Raw genomic sequence first — 15,451 nt, 5'->3', positions numbered from 1 at the left:
ACCAATTGTGCAGGGGCCAACTCCACGGACAGCAGGTTCAGTTCCCTGCTGAGTCCGTTCCTTTAGTGTGTTGCTGGTGAAGGTGATTGGGTGGTTGATGTGGTCCAAAGCAGCCCACTGGGTGCACTGGCACTGGGGCCTCCCAGGAGGTGCAGGTCAAGGTCAGCTGCTGCCTGTGCCCTACCCGGTCACCCTCAGCATGAGCTACAAAGTGATCTGCAGATGGTGGCTACTTGTGCTGGGCTTGGATGTGCCCAGGAGAGGTGAGGCTTCCAACCAAGGCCAGCTGCCACTAGAGCCAGGCTTGGAGGTACAGGGATACAGAGGCCAGATGCTGTTTGTTTGAGTGATTTTAGGAACATTAGCAGCATGCGCCAAGCCAGGACATTTACATGGGAAAGCCACTGGAAGGGACTTGGCCCAGGAGTTGGGTGGGGCAAGGTCTCAGGGACTCCCCAGGGCAGAGAAAATAGTGTGATCTAGGTTGATGGAAGCTCGGATATGGCACTTCCATATAGGGAGAGGGCTCAGCCCAGGAACAATGGCCCCTGCCCTTCTGTCTTGGGTCTGGGAGAAAGTTGCTCCCTCTGAGTGCTTGCCCTGATGTTGGACAATTTAGTTCCTCCCGTAGGACAGTTCACTACATTTCAAGCTGAAGCTCAGAAGGAGTGAGTCCAAGTAAAGATTGCATGGCCCTTTAAGAGGAACACCTAGAACTCTGTCTGCCTCCTGCTCACTCAGGCTTAATTCCCACTGGTTTTCATAAACAGACGTTATTAGGATTTCTCTTCCAGGCACTAGAACCCTGGGCTGGGAGGTGCAGGGGCTGGTGTTTAGCTGGGGACTCCTTCTCCTCAGGAGGTATCTACAGCTGACATACTGCCCCAACTTTTAACTGCTGCACATGGGTGTGAGACCAGCCTATTCAGAGTCTTTTCCCCTCTTCCCAGTCTCAATGTGGCTTGTTCTTTGTATCTTTAGCAGTAGGACTACCATTGAGCTAGATTATAGGCAGTTCTTAATGATGGCTGTTCTGTAGTTTACTTGTAATTTTGATGTGACTGTGGGAGGATGTGAGTACCGCGTTTATCTGTGCCACCAACTTGAGTGAAGTTCATTTTCTCATCATTATTGCACTCTCATTCTGTTACAATATACTATGTATTTCATGAGTAACCACCCCCTCCGTCCTACCCTAGTGCTTCTCAGGGCTCATCATCACTGAGTCCTCACAGTAAACTGTTAACGTTCCTAGAAAGTTTCAAACTTTCGATAACCCACACTTTGAAAATACTGTCACTTTGCTTATTCCTCTTTTCTATGTGTCAGTTTTCACTTGCTCTTTTCCTGCTAACCCTCTATCTTTGTCCTCACCCAGTCTCTCATTACCACATTGGAGGAGCACTAACAGCAGGTTCCAAGGACTCTAAGCTTACTTCTGGAATGTATTTGCACAATGGTTTCAATTGTCAGTTTACCTGTTAACTCTCCTTGGTTGCCTAGGGACTGCTTACCATTACAAGAGTCTGGGCTTTTAGGAAAACAGGTCCTTTACTTGCTGCTTCTGGAACTTTCTCTACATTACTTCATCTCCTTTAGCCTATATTTCTTCATCTGTGAAATGGGGTGACACTAACAACTTCATGAAAAAGTATGGCCATAGTTAAATGAAGCAACACAAATGCAATATTAGCGTGTCTGGAAGTTAGCATTATCGCAGCTTCCTTCCTGCACATCACGGACTGCCTGCTGAGGAGCTGGCATAACAGAGGGGCTCAGTGAGCCTATGGAAAAAGGAAAAGAGGGAGGGAAGGGCGGTGAAAACAAAAGCCAGCCGGGAAGAGAAGCTCTGGCTGCTTCTGTGGAGCAGAGGAGGACAGGGCCCTGCCAGGATGCAGTGATAGCACCTGCACGCCTCCTGGAGGCTGCTGCCCTAATCTGCATTTTGGTCACATTTATGCAGCCTCATAATGGATCCAGAGCCCCAGCACTGAAATAGTAAAGGTTAATGGTTTGTGGCAGCAAATATTTGTGGGTATTGATCGCTGGGAGCCAGCTGTGTTCTTGGCATGGAGGAACTGCTGGCTGGCAAGAAGGATATTAGAGAAACACGTGCTCTCAATGCCCACTCCAAAGGCTCACTCACCCCCCTCCACCCTTTATATAACCACTCTCCCAGCATTTTCCAAGCCCACTCTGCTTTATCAATCTCCACTCTACTCCTCGCCACTGACTACATGATGCCAGGCCACATCTGACCTACAGCCCGTTTTCCTCGTCAGAAAGCTACAGCTTTTTCTTTGTTGAAAAATTCCTACAGTGCTTCAACTATAAAACACACAGAAAACCATGAAATATGCAACAGAATAGTATTTGGCTCTCATTACCCACATAGGTACTGTCCGTACCTTCCAGAAAGTTTGCTGAGGTCGCATAACCATTGTGGTTAGTGTTGTTGTTTATTTGTTTCTCTGTCCCCACCTCCGCCAGGTAAACTCCACCAGAGCAGGAGTTCCTTGTTGTTCATGCTGTATCCTTCGATCCAGAACATGAGCAAACGCTCAAGAAGTATGCCTTCCTTAATGAATGGATGGATGGAAGGATGGAAGGAAGGATGGATGGATGATTGGATGGATAGATGGGTGAATGGAAGGAAGGAAGGATAGATGGATGAGTGTGTGAATGACCTTGGGAAGCCTTTCAGAGTTCAAGATTGAATGTGCTTCTTGCAGTGCCTCAGCCTTCACTTGAGGTCCTGTCCTCTGTGAAGAGCCTGAGTCTGGGCAAGGAGAGAAGGGAAATGTGGCAAACCTCAGGGCAGGAGTACTGCGCGTGGGAGAAACATCAGAGGGAACACAGGCATGGGGGACAGGGAGATGGCAGCACTGTGCCCAAAGGTCCTGTAAGCATGCTGTGGAGATGCAGGCAGGCGATACCCACTGGTCTGCACGGTAGCAGCACCTGTGGAGTCAGACATGAGAGGAGAAAAGGTCAGAGGGTAGCAAAGGCATCTGGCGCTGTAGGTAAGGCGGTCAATAGCAAAGATGAATGCCCCACTCCATGCCTTTGGCTACTCCATGACTTTCTTCCTCTTTAAGGATGAATAATAGGGCTTTGGGACTAAAACTTATTAGAGCCACGATTGTGGCAACCCCGCAGTTGTTGAAATCTGTTTTACATAGAATGTGTATTGATTCTGCTCTTGTGGCAAGTGTATTTATCTCCATTGCCAATGTAAATATTCCTGCAACATGCAAAGATATATTTATAAATTCTGTAGTATTGATTTTTCTCACATTGCAAACAGATTTATCTCTTTGTTACTGAAAATGTATCTGGGAAATAGTAAGACTGGTTTGAGGTATGAGGAGGAAAGGAGGGGTGCTAAGCTGGACGGACTGTTCTTGGCCACAGCTTAAGGAGACCGTGTGGGTCTACCAGAAGGTACATATTTAACTGGAGGAGCCACGCTCATAGGCAAGGTGTGCTGACAAAGTCCTTTGGCAAAGCCGCCCAATGTGCTCATAGGAGTGAGCTACGTTTTCAGTTAGGAGATGCCCAAGATCAGCAGTCCAGGGAAAGAGATTCAGAGAAGCAGTTCCCCTTGGTCCCAAACCCAGTTTCAGTTAGTGTCTCTTTGAGTGACAGGTATTGGCTGAAAAGGATAGTTGAAGGAGAGGCAGAGCTTTGCCCTGGGAGGATGCCAGCACCAAACATGACTAAGAAGTGAAGGGAGATAGAGCACACCACACAGATAAAGATAAGCTATGGAATGCCTACATTGGCACCGTGACACCTGGGCAGTGCATCCAGACCAGGTGGACAGTCTGGGCAGTGAGGCTTTTATTGTTTCCATCACCATTTATCCACCCTGTACCCCTTCCACCTCTCCCCCAGCCGTCACCACACTGTTGTCTATGCCTATGAGTTCTTTTTCTTTTTTGCTCAATCCCTCCTCTTCTACCCTCCCAACATCGCCCCACCAGCGCTGTCTGCCTGCTCTTTCTCTATGAGTCTGTTTCTATTTCGCTTGGCAGTTTAGTTTGTTTATTAAATTCCATATCTGAGTGAAATTATGTGGTACTTGTCTCTCTTTGACTGGCTTATTTCTCTTAGCATAGTACTCTCCAAGTCTATCCATATTGTTGCAAAGGGTTTTTTTATTTGTTTTTATAGCCTAGTAGTGTTCCATTGTGTAAATGTCCCATAGCTTTTTATTTACTCATCTACTGATGGGCACTTGGCCTAATTCCAGATTGTAACTATCTTATATAATAAAAGTCTAATATGCTAAGTATCCAGTCATCCAGTTGTTTGTTCAACCAATCAAAGCATAATATGCTAAAGATATGCTAAGAACACTCAACTGTTCACTAGGACTTGCAATGACCACCAGGGGGCAGATGCTCTGACCAGTAGGTTAGCTTGCTGCTGGGGTCTGACTGATCAGGACTGAGCAAGATGGGCCAGACATGTCCTGGAGCCCTCTCAGGGTCCCTTGCCAACTGGCCAAGTTCCTGCATCTCTCCCTGGCCCCGATCATGGACCGGTGGGGTCCCTTGGCCTGGCCTGTGCCCTCCTGCAATCTGGGACCCCTCAGGGGATGTCAGAGAGCCAGTTTCAGCCCAATCCTGCAGGCCAGGCCAAGGGACTCCACTGGTGCATGAATTTATGCACCATGCCTCTAGTTGTAAATAATGCAATAAAATGGGGGTGCGTATATTCTTTTGAATTAGTGTTTCAGATTTCTCAGAAGTAGAGTTGCTAGGTCATAAGGCAATTCCATTTTTAATTTTTTGAAGAAACTCCATACTGTTCTCCATAGTGGCTGTACTAGTCTGCATTCCCACCAGCTGTGCACAGGGTTCCCTTTTCCCCCCACATCTTCACCAACGCTTATTTGTTGTTTCTTTAATGATAGCCACTCTGAGTGTGAGGTGATGTCTCATTATGGTTTTAATTTTCAGCTCTTTGATGATAGTGACATTGAGCATCTTTTCATATGTCTCTTGGCCTGTAGGAGCTCTTTGGAGAAGTTTCTACTCAGGTCCTTTGCCTATTTTCTAATTGGATTCTTTGTTAGTGTTGAGTTTTATAAGCTCTTTATACATTTTGGATATTAACTCCTTATTAGATACAACTTAATTGGCAAATATGTCCTCTCATTCAGGTGTTGTCTTTTCATTCTGTTAGCTATACGAAACCTTTTTAATTTGATATAGTCCCATTTGTTTATTTCATCTGTTGTTTCCCTTGCCCTAGGAGATATATAAAAAAAATATTGCTACGGGGGCTGTGAAAACAAGATTTTATAGCCTGTTTTCTTTTAGGATTTTTATAGCTTCTAGTTTAACATTTAAGTACTTAATCCATTTTTAGTTTATTCTTGTATGTGGAATAAGGAGATAGTCAAATTTCATTGTTTTGCACATATTGTTCAATTTTCCCAATTCCATTTATTGAATAAACTATCTTTAGCTCATTGTATGTTTTTATTTCCTTTGCCAAATAATAATGGACTATAAAGGTGTGGGTTTATTTCCAGGATCTCTATTCTGTTCCATTGATTTAGGTATTGTTCATGTCAGTAAGAGGCTGTTTTGATTACTATGACTTTGGAGTATACTTTGATATCAGGTTGTGTAATTTTTCCATTTTTTTTCCCCCTCTCAAGATCACTGTATCTACCTTGGGTCTTTTGTGGTTCCAAATAAATTTTTGGAATATTGTATATGTTCTGGTTTTGTGAAATATGCCATTGGCATCTTGATAAAAATTGTGCTGAATCTATAGATTGCTTTGGGTAGTATGGACATTTTAATTATATTAATTCTTCTAATCCATGAACATGGTATATGCTTCCATTTATTTGTATTTTTTTCAATTTCTTTCTTAAGTGTCTTGAAATTTTCTGAATATAGGTCTTTTACATCCTTAGTTAACTTTATCCCTGGTTATTTTATTCTTTTTGAAGCACTTATGAATAGGGATTGTTTTTTAGTTTCCATTTCTGATAGTTCATTATTGGTGTATAAAAATGCAACAGATTTCTGGATATTTATATTGTATCCTGCTGCTTTGCTATATTCATTTATCAGTTTTAGTAAGTCTTTTTTTTTTTGGATGAATCTTTAGGATTCTCTATATACAGTATCATGTCATCTGCAAATAATGACGGTTTTACTTCTTCCTTTCCATTTTGGGTGCCTTTTATATCTTCTGCTTGTCTGATTGCTCTGACTGGAACTTCCAATACTAGGTTGGATAAGAGTGGTGAAAGCAGACAACTCTGTCTTGTTCCTGAACTTATGGGGAATGTTTGTACTTTTTGCCCATTTAGTATGATGTTGACTATAGGTTTGTCATATATGGTCTTTATTATGTTGGGAAATGCTTCCTCTACATTCCCATTTTGCTGAGAGTTTTCATCATAAATAGTTGCTGGATTTTATCAAATGCCATTTCTGGATCTATTGATATGATTATGTGATTTTTATCCTCCATTTTTTTTAATGGTGTATCATGTTTATTGATTTGTGAATATCAGCCTTGCATCCCTGGAATAGATCCCACTTGGTCATGGTGTATGATCTTATTAATGCATTATTGGATCCCATTTGCTAATATTTTGTTGAGGATTTTAGCTTCTGTGTTTATCAGGGATATTGGCTTATAATTTTCTAGTTTTGTAGTGTCTTTTTTATTTTTATTTTTTAATAGATCTTTATTGCTCAGATTATTACAATTGTTTCTCCTTTTCCCCCCCATATCTCCCTTCCACCCGGTTCCCACCCCACCCTCTGCCCTTACCTCCCCCTCCCATTGTCCTCATCCATAGGTGTACGATTTTAGTCCAGTCTCTTCCTGCATCTCCCACATCTTTTTCCCTCTGATAATTATCAATCCACTCCCTTTCTTTGCCCCTGATTCTATTATATTCACTAGTTTATTCTGTTCCTCAGATTTTTAGATTCACCTGTTGATATATATGTATTTGTTGATCAAAATTTTTATCTTTACCTTTTTCTTCTTCTTCCTCTTCTTAAATAATACCTTTCAGCATTTCATAGAATACTGGTTTGGTGGGGATGAACTCCTTTAACTTTTTCTTATATGTGAAGCTCTTTATCTGCCCTTCTATTCTGAATGATAACTTTGCTGGATAGAATAATCTTGGTTGAAGGTTCTTGCTATTCATCACTTTGAATATTTCTTGCCACTTCCATCTGGCCTGCATAATTTCTGTTGAAAAATCAGCTGATAGTCATATGGATGCTCCCTTATAGGTAACTAACTGTTTTTCTCATTTTATCTTTTGCCCTTGGCATTTCAATTATGATGTGTCTTGGTGTGGTCCTCTTTGGATTTCTTTTGCTTGGGGTTCTGTGTGCTTCCTGGGGTTCAGTGCAGTTGGAACTGGGATTCAATGTGGTCGGGGGCTTCCTTTCTCTCCTGCCAGCCCAGCACTCAGCTGCCCTTTCTCTCTGCGAGAGCGTCTCCCTACCTCAGTGCTTTGTGGCTCCCAATCCGATCCGTGAGCCTCTCTCCTTCTTTCTAGTTGTAGATTTCCTGCTCAGCCAGCTTTCTGTGGTTTTGTATGATGTCCTTTCTATCTTTTAGTTGTTATTTTGAAATTATTGTGGGAGGCCGCCATCTTGGTTCTCCCTCTATTTTTGTAGTGTCTTTATCTGGTTTTGGAATTAGGATAATCCTAGCCCCTTAAAATTAGTTTGGGAGTCTTCCCTCCTCTTGAATTTTTGGAATAGCTTGAGAAGGATAGGTGTTAGTTCTTCTTTCAAACTTTGGTAAAATTCACCTGTAAAGCCATCAGGGCTTTTGTTGGTTTGGAAGTTTTTTTTATTATTGCTTTAATTTCTCTAGTTGTTATCTGTCTATTACAATTCTCTGATTCTTCTTGATTTAGTTTTGGAAGATTGTATGTTTCTAAGAATTTGTCCATTTCTCTCAGGTTGTCCAATTTGTTGGTTTGTTCATAATACTTTTTTACAATCCTTTGTATTTCTTTGGTGTCAGTTGTTATTTCTCTTTCATTTCTGATTTCATTTATTTAGATCCTCTCACTTTTCTTTGTTCCTGAGTCTGGTTAAAAGTTTGTCAATCTTATTTATCTTTTCAGAGAACCTACCCTTGGTCTCATTGATCTTTTTTGTATTGTTTTTTTAGACTCTATTTTGTTTATTTATGCTCTGATATTTATTTTTTCCTTCATTCTACTCTCTGGTGCTGATGCTTTTAAAGACATCTTCCATAGCAGCTTTCATCACCCAGCTGCTCACTACTTCCTCAGGGGGCCTCTCTATGGAGTCGCCATGATAATCCACTGAGCAAAGGTCCAATGTCCCATGAACATCCTGGGTTCAGACTTTCTTAGAGCTTCAGTTTGGACACCCTTAAAGGACTACACCAGGTGCTATAGTGAGTCATTGGCTTGTCTTGGCAACAAGACGGAGACAAGATCTACCACAGGCATCTTACTAGATGGGCCGATGCCCTGAGCCTGCAAACCCTGGAGATGTGCTGCCTGCCCACAAGTGCTCCTATCTGGAGGCAAACAACCTGGGCACTGTCACCCATCTCCTCACATGGCTTCTCGCTTCAGCCATTGCAATACCTGGTGATGGTATTGCAATGAGGGACTGGCATTTATTAAATGCTGACTGCGTGCTGGGTATATGTCTGTGATCTTTGGTCTTCACCAATCCTGTGGGATAGGTTTGCATCAAGAAAAGTGAGACCTCAGACATTAGATGGCTGGCCTCAGTGAGTGTCATGGACTTGCACCTACATCAGAATCACCTGAGGGCTGTGCAAACAAATGGCTGAGTGCCACCACAAGGTTTCTGCCTCAGTAGATCTGAGGCAGGGCCCCAGGATTTGCATTTCTCAGAAGGCCCCAGGCGGTGCTGATGCCTGAAGACCACTTTGAGAATGACTGGTCTGCCTCAAACACTGTGCTGTTTGGAACCAGGATTCACCTCGCAGCCTGTCTGATTCTAGGCCTGCGTCGTTGTAGCTGAGTGCATGCCCCCATGTTCCTTCGCATTCAGACCTCCTCAGGGAATGCCTGCTCTTCCCACAGCACTCCCCCTGCTCTCCAGCTGGCCACCATCCAGCCTTTGTGCCTGGCTTTCTGCTTCCTCTCTAGGAAGTCTTTCTTTTTCTCAGGACCTGACAGCCTCCGCTGAGCTCCAGGTCCTGCAGAACACAACTCTAGTCTCTGATGTGGCTACTTCTCTGCCCACCCGGCCCGCGCTGTGAACGCCTTGGGGTGCCCAGCGTCCAGTCCTTGCTTTATGTGCCGCTGAGACCTACCTCATAGGTCAGCGGCTCTGTCGCTGCTGGTGGAACAACTGTTGGAATGGGAGGACTATCACCGCAGGCTTACAGAAGCCCCACCTCTGATGAGGCTCTCATTTCCCTGGGGGTGCGCTCCAGTGGGTGCTGCCGGAGCCCAGACTGACAAACAGGCTAAGTAAGTGTGCTGCCCGGTGGCGCCCCCCCCCCCCCCGCCCCGGTGTGGACGGGCGTCCTGTCTGACGTGGACACCTGCTTTCTGCAGGAGCCTGGGTGACAGTCCTCCCGCTGTATCCCTTCTGCATTTGCACCCCGACAAGAGGGGGAGTGCCCAGAGGGATAGCCGGTTCGGGGTGTGAATAGCTGGGCTCCCTGTTCAAACCTCCAGGTGGCTTTCTCCAGGCTGTGCACGGAGATGGGGCAGTGCCTGGGGTGCCGGACACATTGTAAGCTGGAGATGCTCCAAGAGAGAGGACGCTGCATGTGGGTGGGAGTCCTCCCTGCCGACTAGAGGCCCCGGAGCGGGGAGTGGAGCCCGGGCCGACCACCGGCTGGCAGAGCGCAGAGGTGGGGCGTTTTGCGGTGTGAATGCTGGGCTCAGGCAGCAGGGATGTGAGGAGCCTCTGTGTCATCCAGAGGCGCTGGGAAAGCTCTGGGCAGGTCACCGCTGTCAGCATGTCCCAGGGAGAGCATCTCTCCTCTCAGATACGGGAGGGAGGGAGCCGGTGCTGAGCGCCAGGCCATGGATGCAGCTCAGCCCCCGTTTACCCTCCCACACCCCCATCCTGGTGCCCCCGCCCCTCAGAGTCTGGGTGTGCTTGTGTTGCCATGGCAATCATGCAAACATGTGGCAGTGTTCCTCCTTTACAGGCAGTCAGGGCGGAGGTGCAGCCCCAGGCCCTGCACCAAAGGAGCATCCTGCCTTAATTAGATAAAAACAATGGCCATCATCAGAAAGGCTTCTTCACCAATGCTATCTCGTGCTCCCGTCCCTCCCTGCCGCAGTGACGTGTGTGCTGAGCCCCGGTCCTGCCGGAGCCAGGGCTGAGGAGCGGCGCAGAGCAGGTGGCGTCCTGGGCGCTGGCTCCTGCGCTGAGGCTGGGAGCCGGCCAGAGCTGGGGGGGGAAGACGTGGGCCTCAGTCCTCAGGCTGCCACTCCACGGAGGACACACCCCAGTGACATGCCCAGCGCTGGCCCCGTCACACGTGGGTCTGCCGTGGGCGCTGCTGCTCTGGGGCTGAGCACACCACCCCTCCGGCAGGCTCTGCCTCTGACTTCACTTCTAAGAGATTTGAAAACTAAGGCACACACTTAGCCGGCCGCAGGACTTGCGGGGCCCTGGAAGGGAGGATTGGCCTGCCACCCGGGCCCTCACTGGGCGGGGGCCTCTGAAGGCAGCAGAGCACATAGCGGCCCAGGGAGGGGGCAGCCCTGGCTCGGGGAGAGGGGCGCTGGGTCTTCAGGAGTCTGTGGAAGCACAGGCCTGTGGGTGGGGAGTGCGCGAAGGGACCCCAGGGGAGGGTGCGTGGCCCGGGCGGGGACAGGACCTGGACGGGACTTCTCATTTCAGCAGGCCCGGCTGTGGGGGGCCCGGGGAGGCCAGGCCAGGGGAGGGGGTGAAGGTCAGGTGGAGGAGATTGGGTCTCCCCGGGACTGACTCAGTGAGAGGTAGGGAGGGGGTTCCCGTTGATAAAAAGGCGACAGGCTTCCAGAAGAGACTGAGTGAGGTCAGGCTGAGCGACTGGAGCTGGAGGAAGAGGCTCCTCACCACGGCGGCCTTCGTTCCCTGCAGCTGTTTGTGGGAGACCTCGCCGCAGCACCCTGAGCCGGGCATGCATCTCGCGCAGCTGAGCCTGGGCCCCTGGCTGGACTGCACGCACCAGGCTTTCCTCTCTGCGCCCACGGCCCTGGGCTCCCCGGGACACGCCTTCCTTCCCGGGACCTGGCGCAGCTACCCCCTCCTCAGGGACCACCACCCAGGGCCCTCAGAAGCCTTTTGTCTTATCTTTGCCATTTCTACATAATTGTCAGCACTTACAGGTCAAGTGATCTCGGGAAAGCCCAGACTTATCTCTTGGTTGAAAAGGAAGCCGCGGGAGATGCCAGGAGGCTGACAGGGGTGGACCTCGCCCAGTGCCAGCTGTGGAGGGCTCGCCTCAAACTGGCACACTCCCCAGTGCCTCTGCTCCGGCCCGGCTGTCCTCAACCTCCAGCACGCCTTCTTCCTGTGCCCGGCCGCTGGGTGGAGACGGCGGCACCCCATCTCCCTGCCCGGAGGGTCATCTGGAGGCCGACTCTGCGGGTCTCCACAGCTGGGCCCGAGCTGCTGGAGGGCAGGGGCGTGAGGTGCTCAGACTTGACTGACTTCATCTTCACTGAGGAAGCACAGCTCTAATAGACGCGGCCTGGGCAGGCCTCGCCCTGGGCGGAGGGGTCTGTGCTGCTGGGGCCGGTGAGCAGTGTGGGTTGAGGTCACTCCTGGGCTCGCACCTCAGGAGGCTCGCAGCCCATGTCTGGCCCTCGGGGCTCACGGCTTGTTTGCGTTGCAGGACGTTCCAGGACCTGGCCAGGCAGGTGGAGCTGCCCTACGGCACGGTGCGCGGCTCGGCCGTGTACGAGTACTTCCGCGCCAAGGGCACCAACCCCCTGGAGCAGGACAGCACGTTTGCCGAGCTCTGGCGGACCATCAGCAAGAACGGGGGCGCCGACAACTGCGTGGCCAGCCCCTCGGAAGGCATCAGGAAGGTAGGCAGGAGCGGCCCCCGGCAGGCGGGTGCTGTGCGGTGCTGTGGGCGTGGTCACCCTGCCCCCCACCCGGGCATCCTTTGGAACAGCCTGTCACTGAGAACTTCCACCTCCCGCAGGGAGATCGGCATTTCTCCCGGCAGGTGGCTGTCACGGGGGCAGATGCACATTCCTGGCGACACACAGAGGGGATGCTTGTTATGTACCAAACGGCCAGTTTTCAGGGAATCAGTGAAGAGCAGGCAGCTTAGCCTGAGACATGGGTCGCCTGCCTGTGGTCTCATGGGATGCCGGCCCAGAGCTGCCTGCCACCCGCATGAGCGCGGTTCGCAAAGGAAAATGAGAGGCCAGGCGCCACGTGGAGGGGGAGGGCGGTGTGCGCGGGTCTGCTGGTGGCGAAGGTTGTGCCTGGGCGATGGTGAGGGCATCGGGCAGAGGATGCAGGCTGTGTTGGGGAAACTGAGGGAGGGTAAGGCTGGAAGAAGCCAGCAGAGGGGAAGGGTGGAGAAAAGCCATCACATTCTTCAGGAGTGTTAGAATTTGCTCACTTATTTAAGTTAATTTCCACTGTGAAATGAATTAATCATTATTATCCCACTAGTGGCCCAGTGCATGAAATTTGTGCACATTAAAAGGGGATTATTAGAGAAAATATTTTAATATTGCTATTTGCCCTTTCTCTATAACAGAAGTGTCAGAGATGAAAGACAATTAGTAAAATGTATATGAAAACCTTCCTCCTGTCAGAGTCTGGGGCATAGAGCAGGACCTAGAGTCAATTCCCCACCCACCCACAACACCTCAAAATCACACGAGACCCAGACCCAGCCGGCCTCCCCCATTGGGTGAGACCCAGACCCAGCTGGCCCTACCCTTTTCAAGCCCTGCCACAGGTCCGCTGGCCCAGCACTGGGGCATGGGTGCACCTTGAGGCTCCTGTCAAGCCCCACCGGGCCAGGGACATGGCCTGAGGACCCCACAAAGCCCTGCCGAGTGGAGGTTGTGCACCGGAGGGGGGGGGTGGCCCGAGGTCCCGCAGCCTGGGCCGGGGCTGGGACGTGCCTTGAGGTTCCCCATCAAGCTCCGCTGGGTGGGGAGCACAGTCTCAGGTCTCCTGTCAAGCCCCACTGGGTGGGAGGCACACAGCCTCAATTCCCCAGCCTGGCCTGAGGTCCCCCATCAAGCCCCACCGGGCAGGGGGTGCAGCCTCAGGTCCTTGCTGATTGCTCGTTAAGCCTCATTTCAGGAATTTGGCCTCCGCTGTGGGCTCAGCAGTCTTGTGTTACGGAAACCCCACACTTGCTGTGGGCACAGCCATCTTTGTGACAGTGTGATGGTCAATTTGCATATTCCCTCTTTATTAGATTACACAGATAAAATCAGACACTGAATCACCTCCCCTTGGGGTGCGACGCCAGGGGTTCAGGCTGAAGAGTTTGCCCTTATGCAGCAAGGGCCTTGTGGTCAGTGAGGAGGAGGATGGTGACAGGAAGGTGGTGTCAGGAGCTGGTGGTGGTGGGACCCTCTGTCCAATGGTGCTGGCCTCCAGGGCTGCTGTCCCTGTGGTCATTAGCGAATGGTGTGAGACAGACGCACCCCTGTGAGCAGGCACTGGCCAGGATGCCTCAGCACCCTCTCCCTTGTACCTATGGCACCTTCCACACACATGCCACATGCCTCTCTCTCACATACACACACACACACACACACACACACACACACACACACCCCTGCCCAGCCTGCCTCGGTTTCTCCTCGCTCTTTTCTGGTGTAAGTCCCCTCTGTGTGACCGTTTCACAGGTTCTCACAACTCACCCACTCCTGCACATACTCACACCCGTGCACACACCTGTGTTCCATATCCCAGCACTGCTGGCAGGCGGTCTCACTGCAGAGCACCGTGGCTATGAGGGTGCACACGTCTGGGGCACACTCCAGGGCCACCAGGACCTCCGGCCTGCTCTTCATGATGACAAGGGTCCTCGGAACCCTCCCAGCCCCAGGGAGCCACGGCCCAGGGACAGGCAGAGGCCTGGTCCTGCTGCAGAGCCGGGCACCTTCAGGCTGAGTGTGGCTCCTGTCCAGGGGGACACAGCGTCTGGCTCCGTGCTCCGTGTGGAGTGAGAGCCCAGGGGCGCGCCTTCTCACTCTGCACTTAGTACCAAGTGTTCAGCCACTTGGACAGCAGAGTGTCAGGTTCTGGAGCCTGGCACAGGTGCCCACGGGTCCCAGCTCCGCCCGCGGGTCCCAGCTGTGCCTGGCACAGGTGCCCACGGGTCCCAGCTGTGCCTGGCACAGGTGCCCACGGGTTCCAGCTGCACCCGCGGGTCCCAGCTGTGCCTGGCACAGGTGCCCACGGGTCCCAGCTGCTCCTGGCACAGGTGCCCACGGGTCCCAGCTGTGCCTGGCACAGGTGCCCGCGGGTCCCAGCTGTGCACACGGGTCCCAGCTGTGCCTGGCACAGGTGCCCACAGGTCCCAGCTCCACCCGTGGGTCCCAGCTGTGCCTGGCACAGGTGCCCACGGGTCCCAGCTCCGTCCGTGGGTCCCAGCTGCGTCTGGCACAGGTGCCCACGGTCCCAGCTGCGCCTGACACAGGTGCCCACCGGTCCCAGCTGCGCCTGGCACAGGTGCCTGTGGGTCCCAGCTCTGCACACGGGTCCCAGCTGCGCCTGATACAGGTGCCCACGGGTCCCAGCTGCGCCTGGCACAGGTGCCCGCGGGTCCCAGCTCTGCACACGGGTCCCAGCTGTGCCTGACACAGGTGCCCACGGGTCCCAGCTGTACCTGGCACAGGTGCCCGCGGGTCCCAGCTGCACCTGGCACAGGTGCCCGCAGGTCCCAGCTCCGCACACGGGTCCCAGCTGTGCCTGGCACAGGTGCCCACGGGTCCCAGCTGCTCCTGGCACAGGTGCCCACGGGTGCCAGCTCTATGCCCTCCAGCACCTGTGGCACTTTTCCCACTAGGAACCCTCCAAGTTGAGTGAGGCTGGGGCAAATCTGGGTCTCCAGACACTTAAAGCACATAAAAGCTCCTGTTTTGGCAGGCCTTGAATATGTATATTTAACCAAGTGATACCTTAGCAAAAGTAATAAAATGCAACGTCAAGGTTGCTATTGCCACACTTACTGATTTATTAACACCTGCATGGGCTGGCGCTCGGACCCTCAGCGGTGGGTCTCCCCTCACCCCCGCAGGGCGGCTCATGAGGAGACGAGTACAAAGCTGCTGTACGGCCTCCCGGTAATGTGCAGCTGGGCCAGGCGGCCTCTGAGCCTCCCTCCCCCCACAGGGGACTCCCAGGCTTCACTGCAGCAGTGCTACAAAAGCACTGTGGTGAAAGAGAGGATAGCTTCTTCTGACTTTATTAAACTCCTATTGCCTACAAGA

At 51.0% G+C, this 15,451-nt stretch overlaps 1 protein-coding gene across 2 annotated transcripts in view; it reads left to right on the top strand.

The window, feature by feature from the left end:
- The window catches only part of GRID1 (glutamate ionotropic receptor delta type subunit 1), a 478,346-nt gene that overhangs the window by 436,126 nt on the left and 26,769 nt on the right, over nt 1-15,451 (top strand). For both annotated transcript variants that reach the window (XM_084904155.1, XM_084904154.1), the window contains one exon: nt 11,866-12,061. In XM_084904155.1, coding sequence (XP_084760281.1) covers nt 11,866-12,061 — 196 coding nt within the window. The remainder of the gene's footprint in view (nt 1-11,865; nt 12,062-15,451) is intronic.

This window comes from Pipistrellus hanaki (genome assembly GCF_964339955.1).
Source record: "Pipistrellus hanaki genome assembly, chromosome: 14".
NCBI lineage: Eukaryota > Metazoa > Chordata > Mammalia > Chiroptera > Vespertilionidae > Pipistrellus > Pipistrellus hanaki.
The sequence above is the reverse complement of the archived record's forward strand: the minus strand, read 5'-3'. Positions and strand labels throughout refer to the sequence as shown.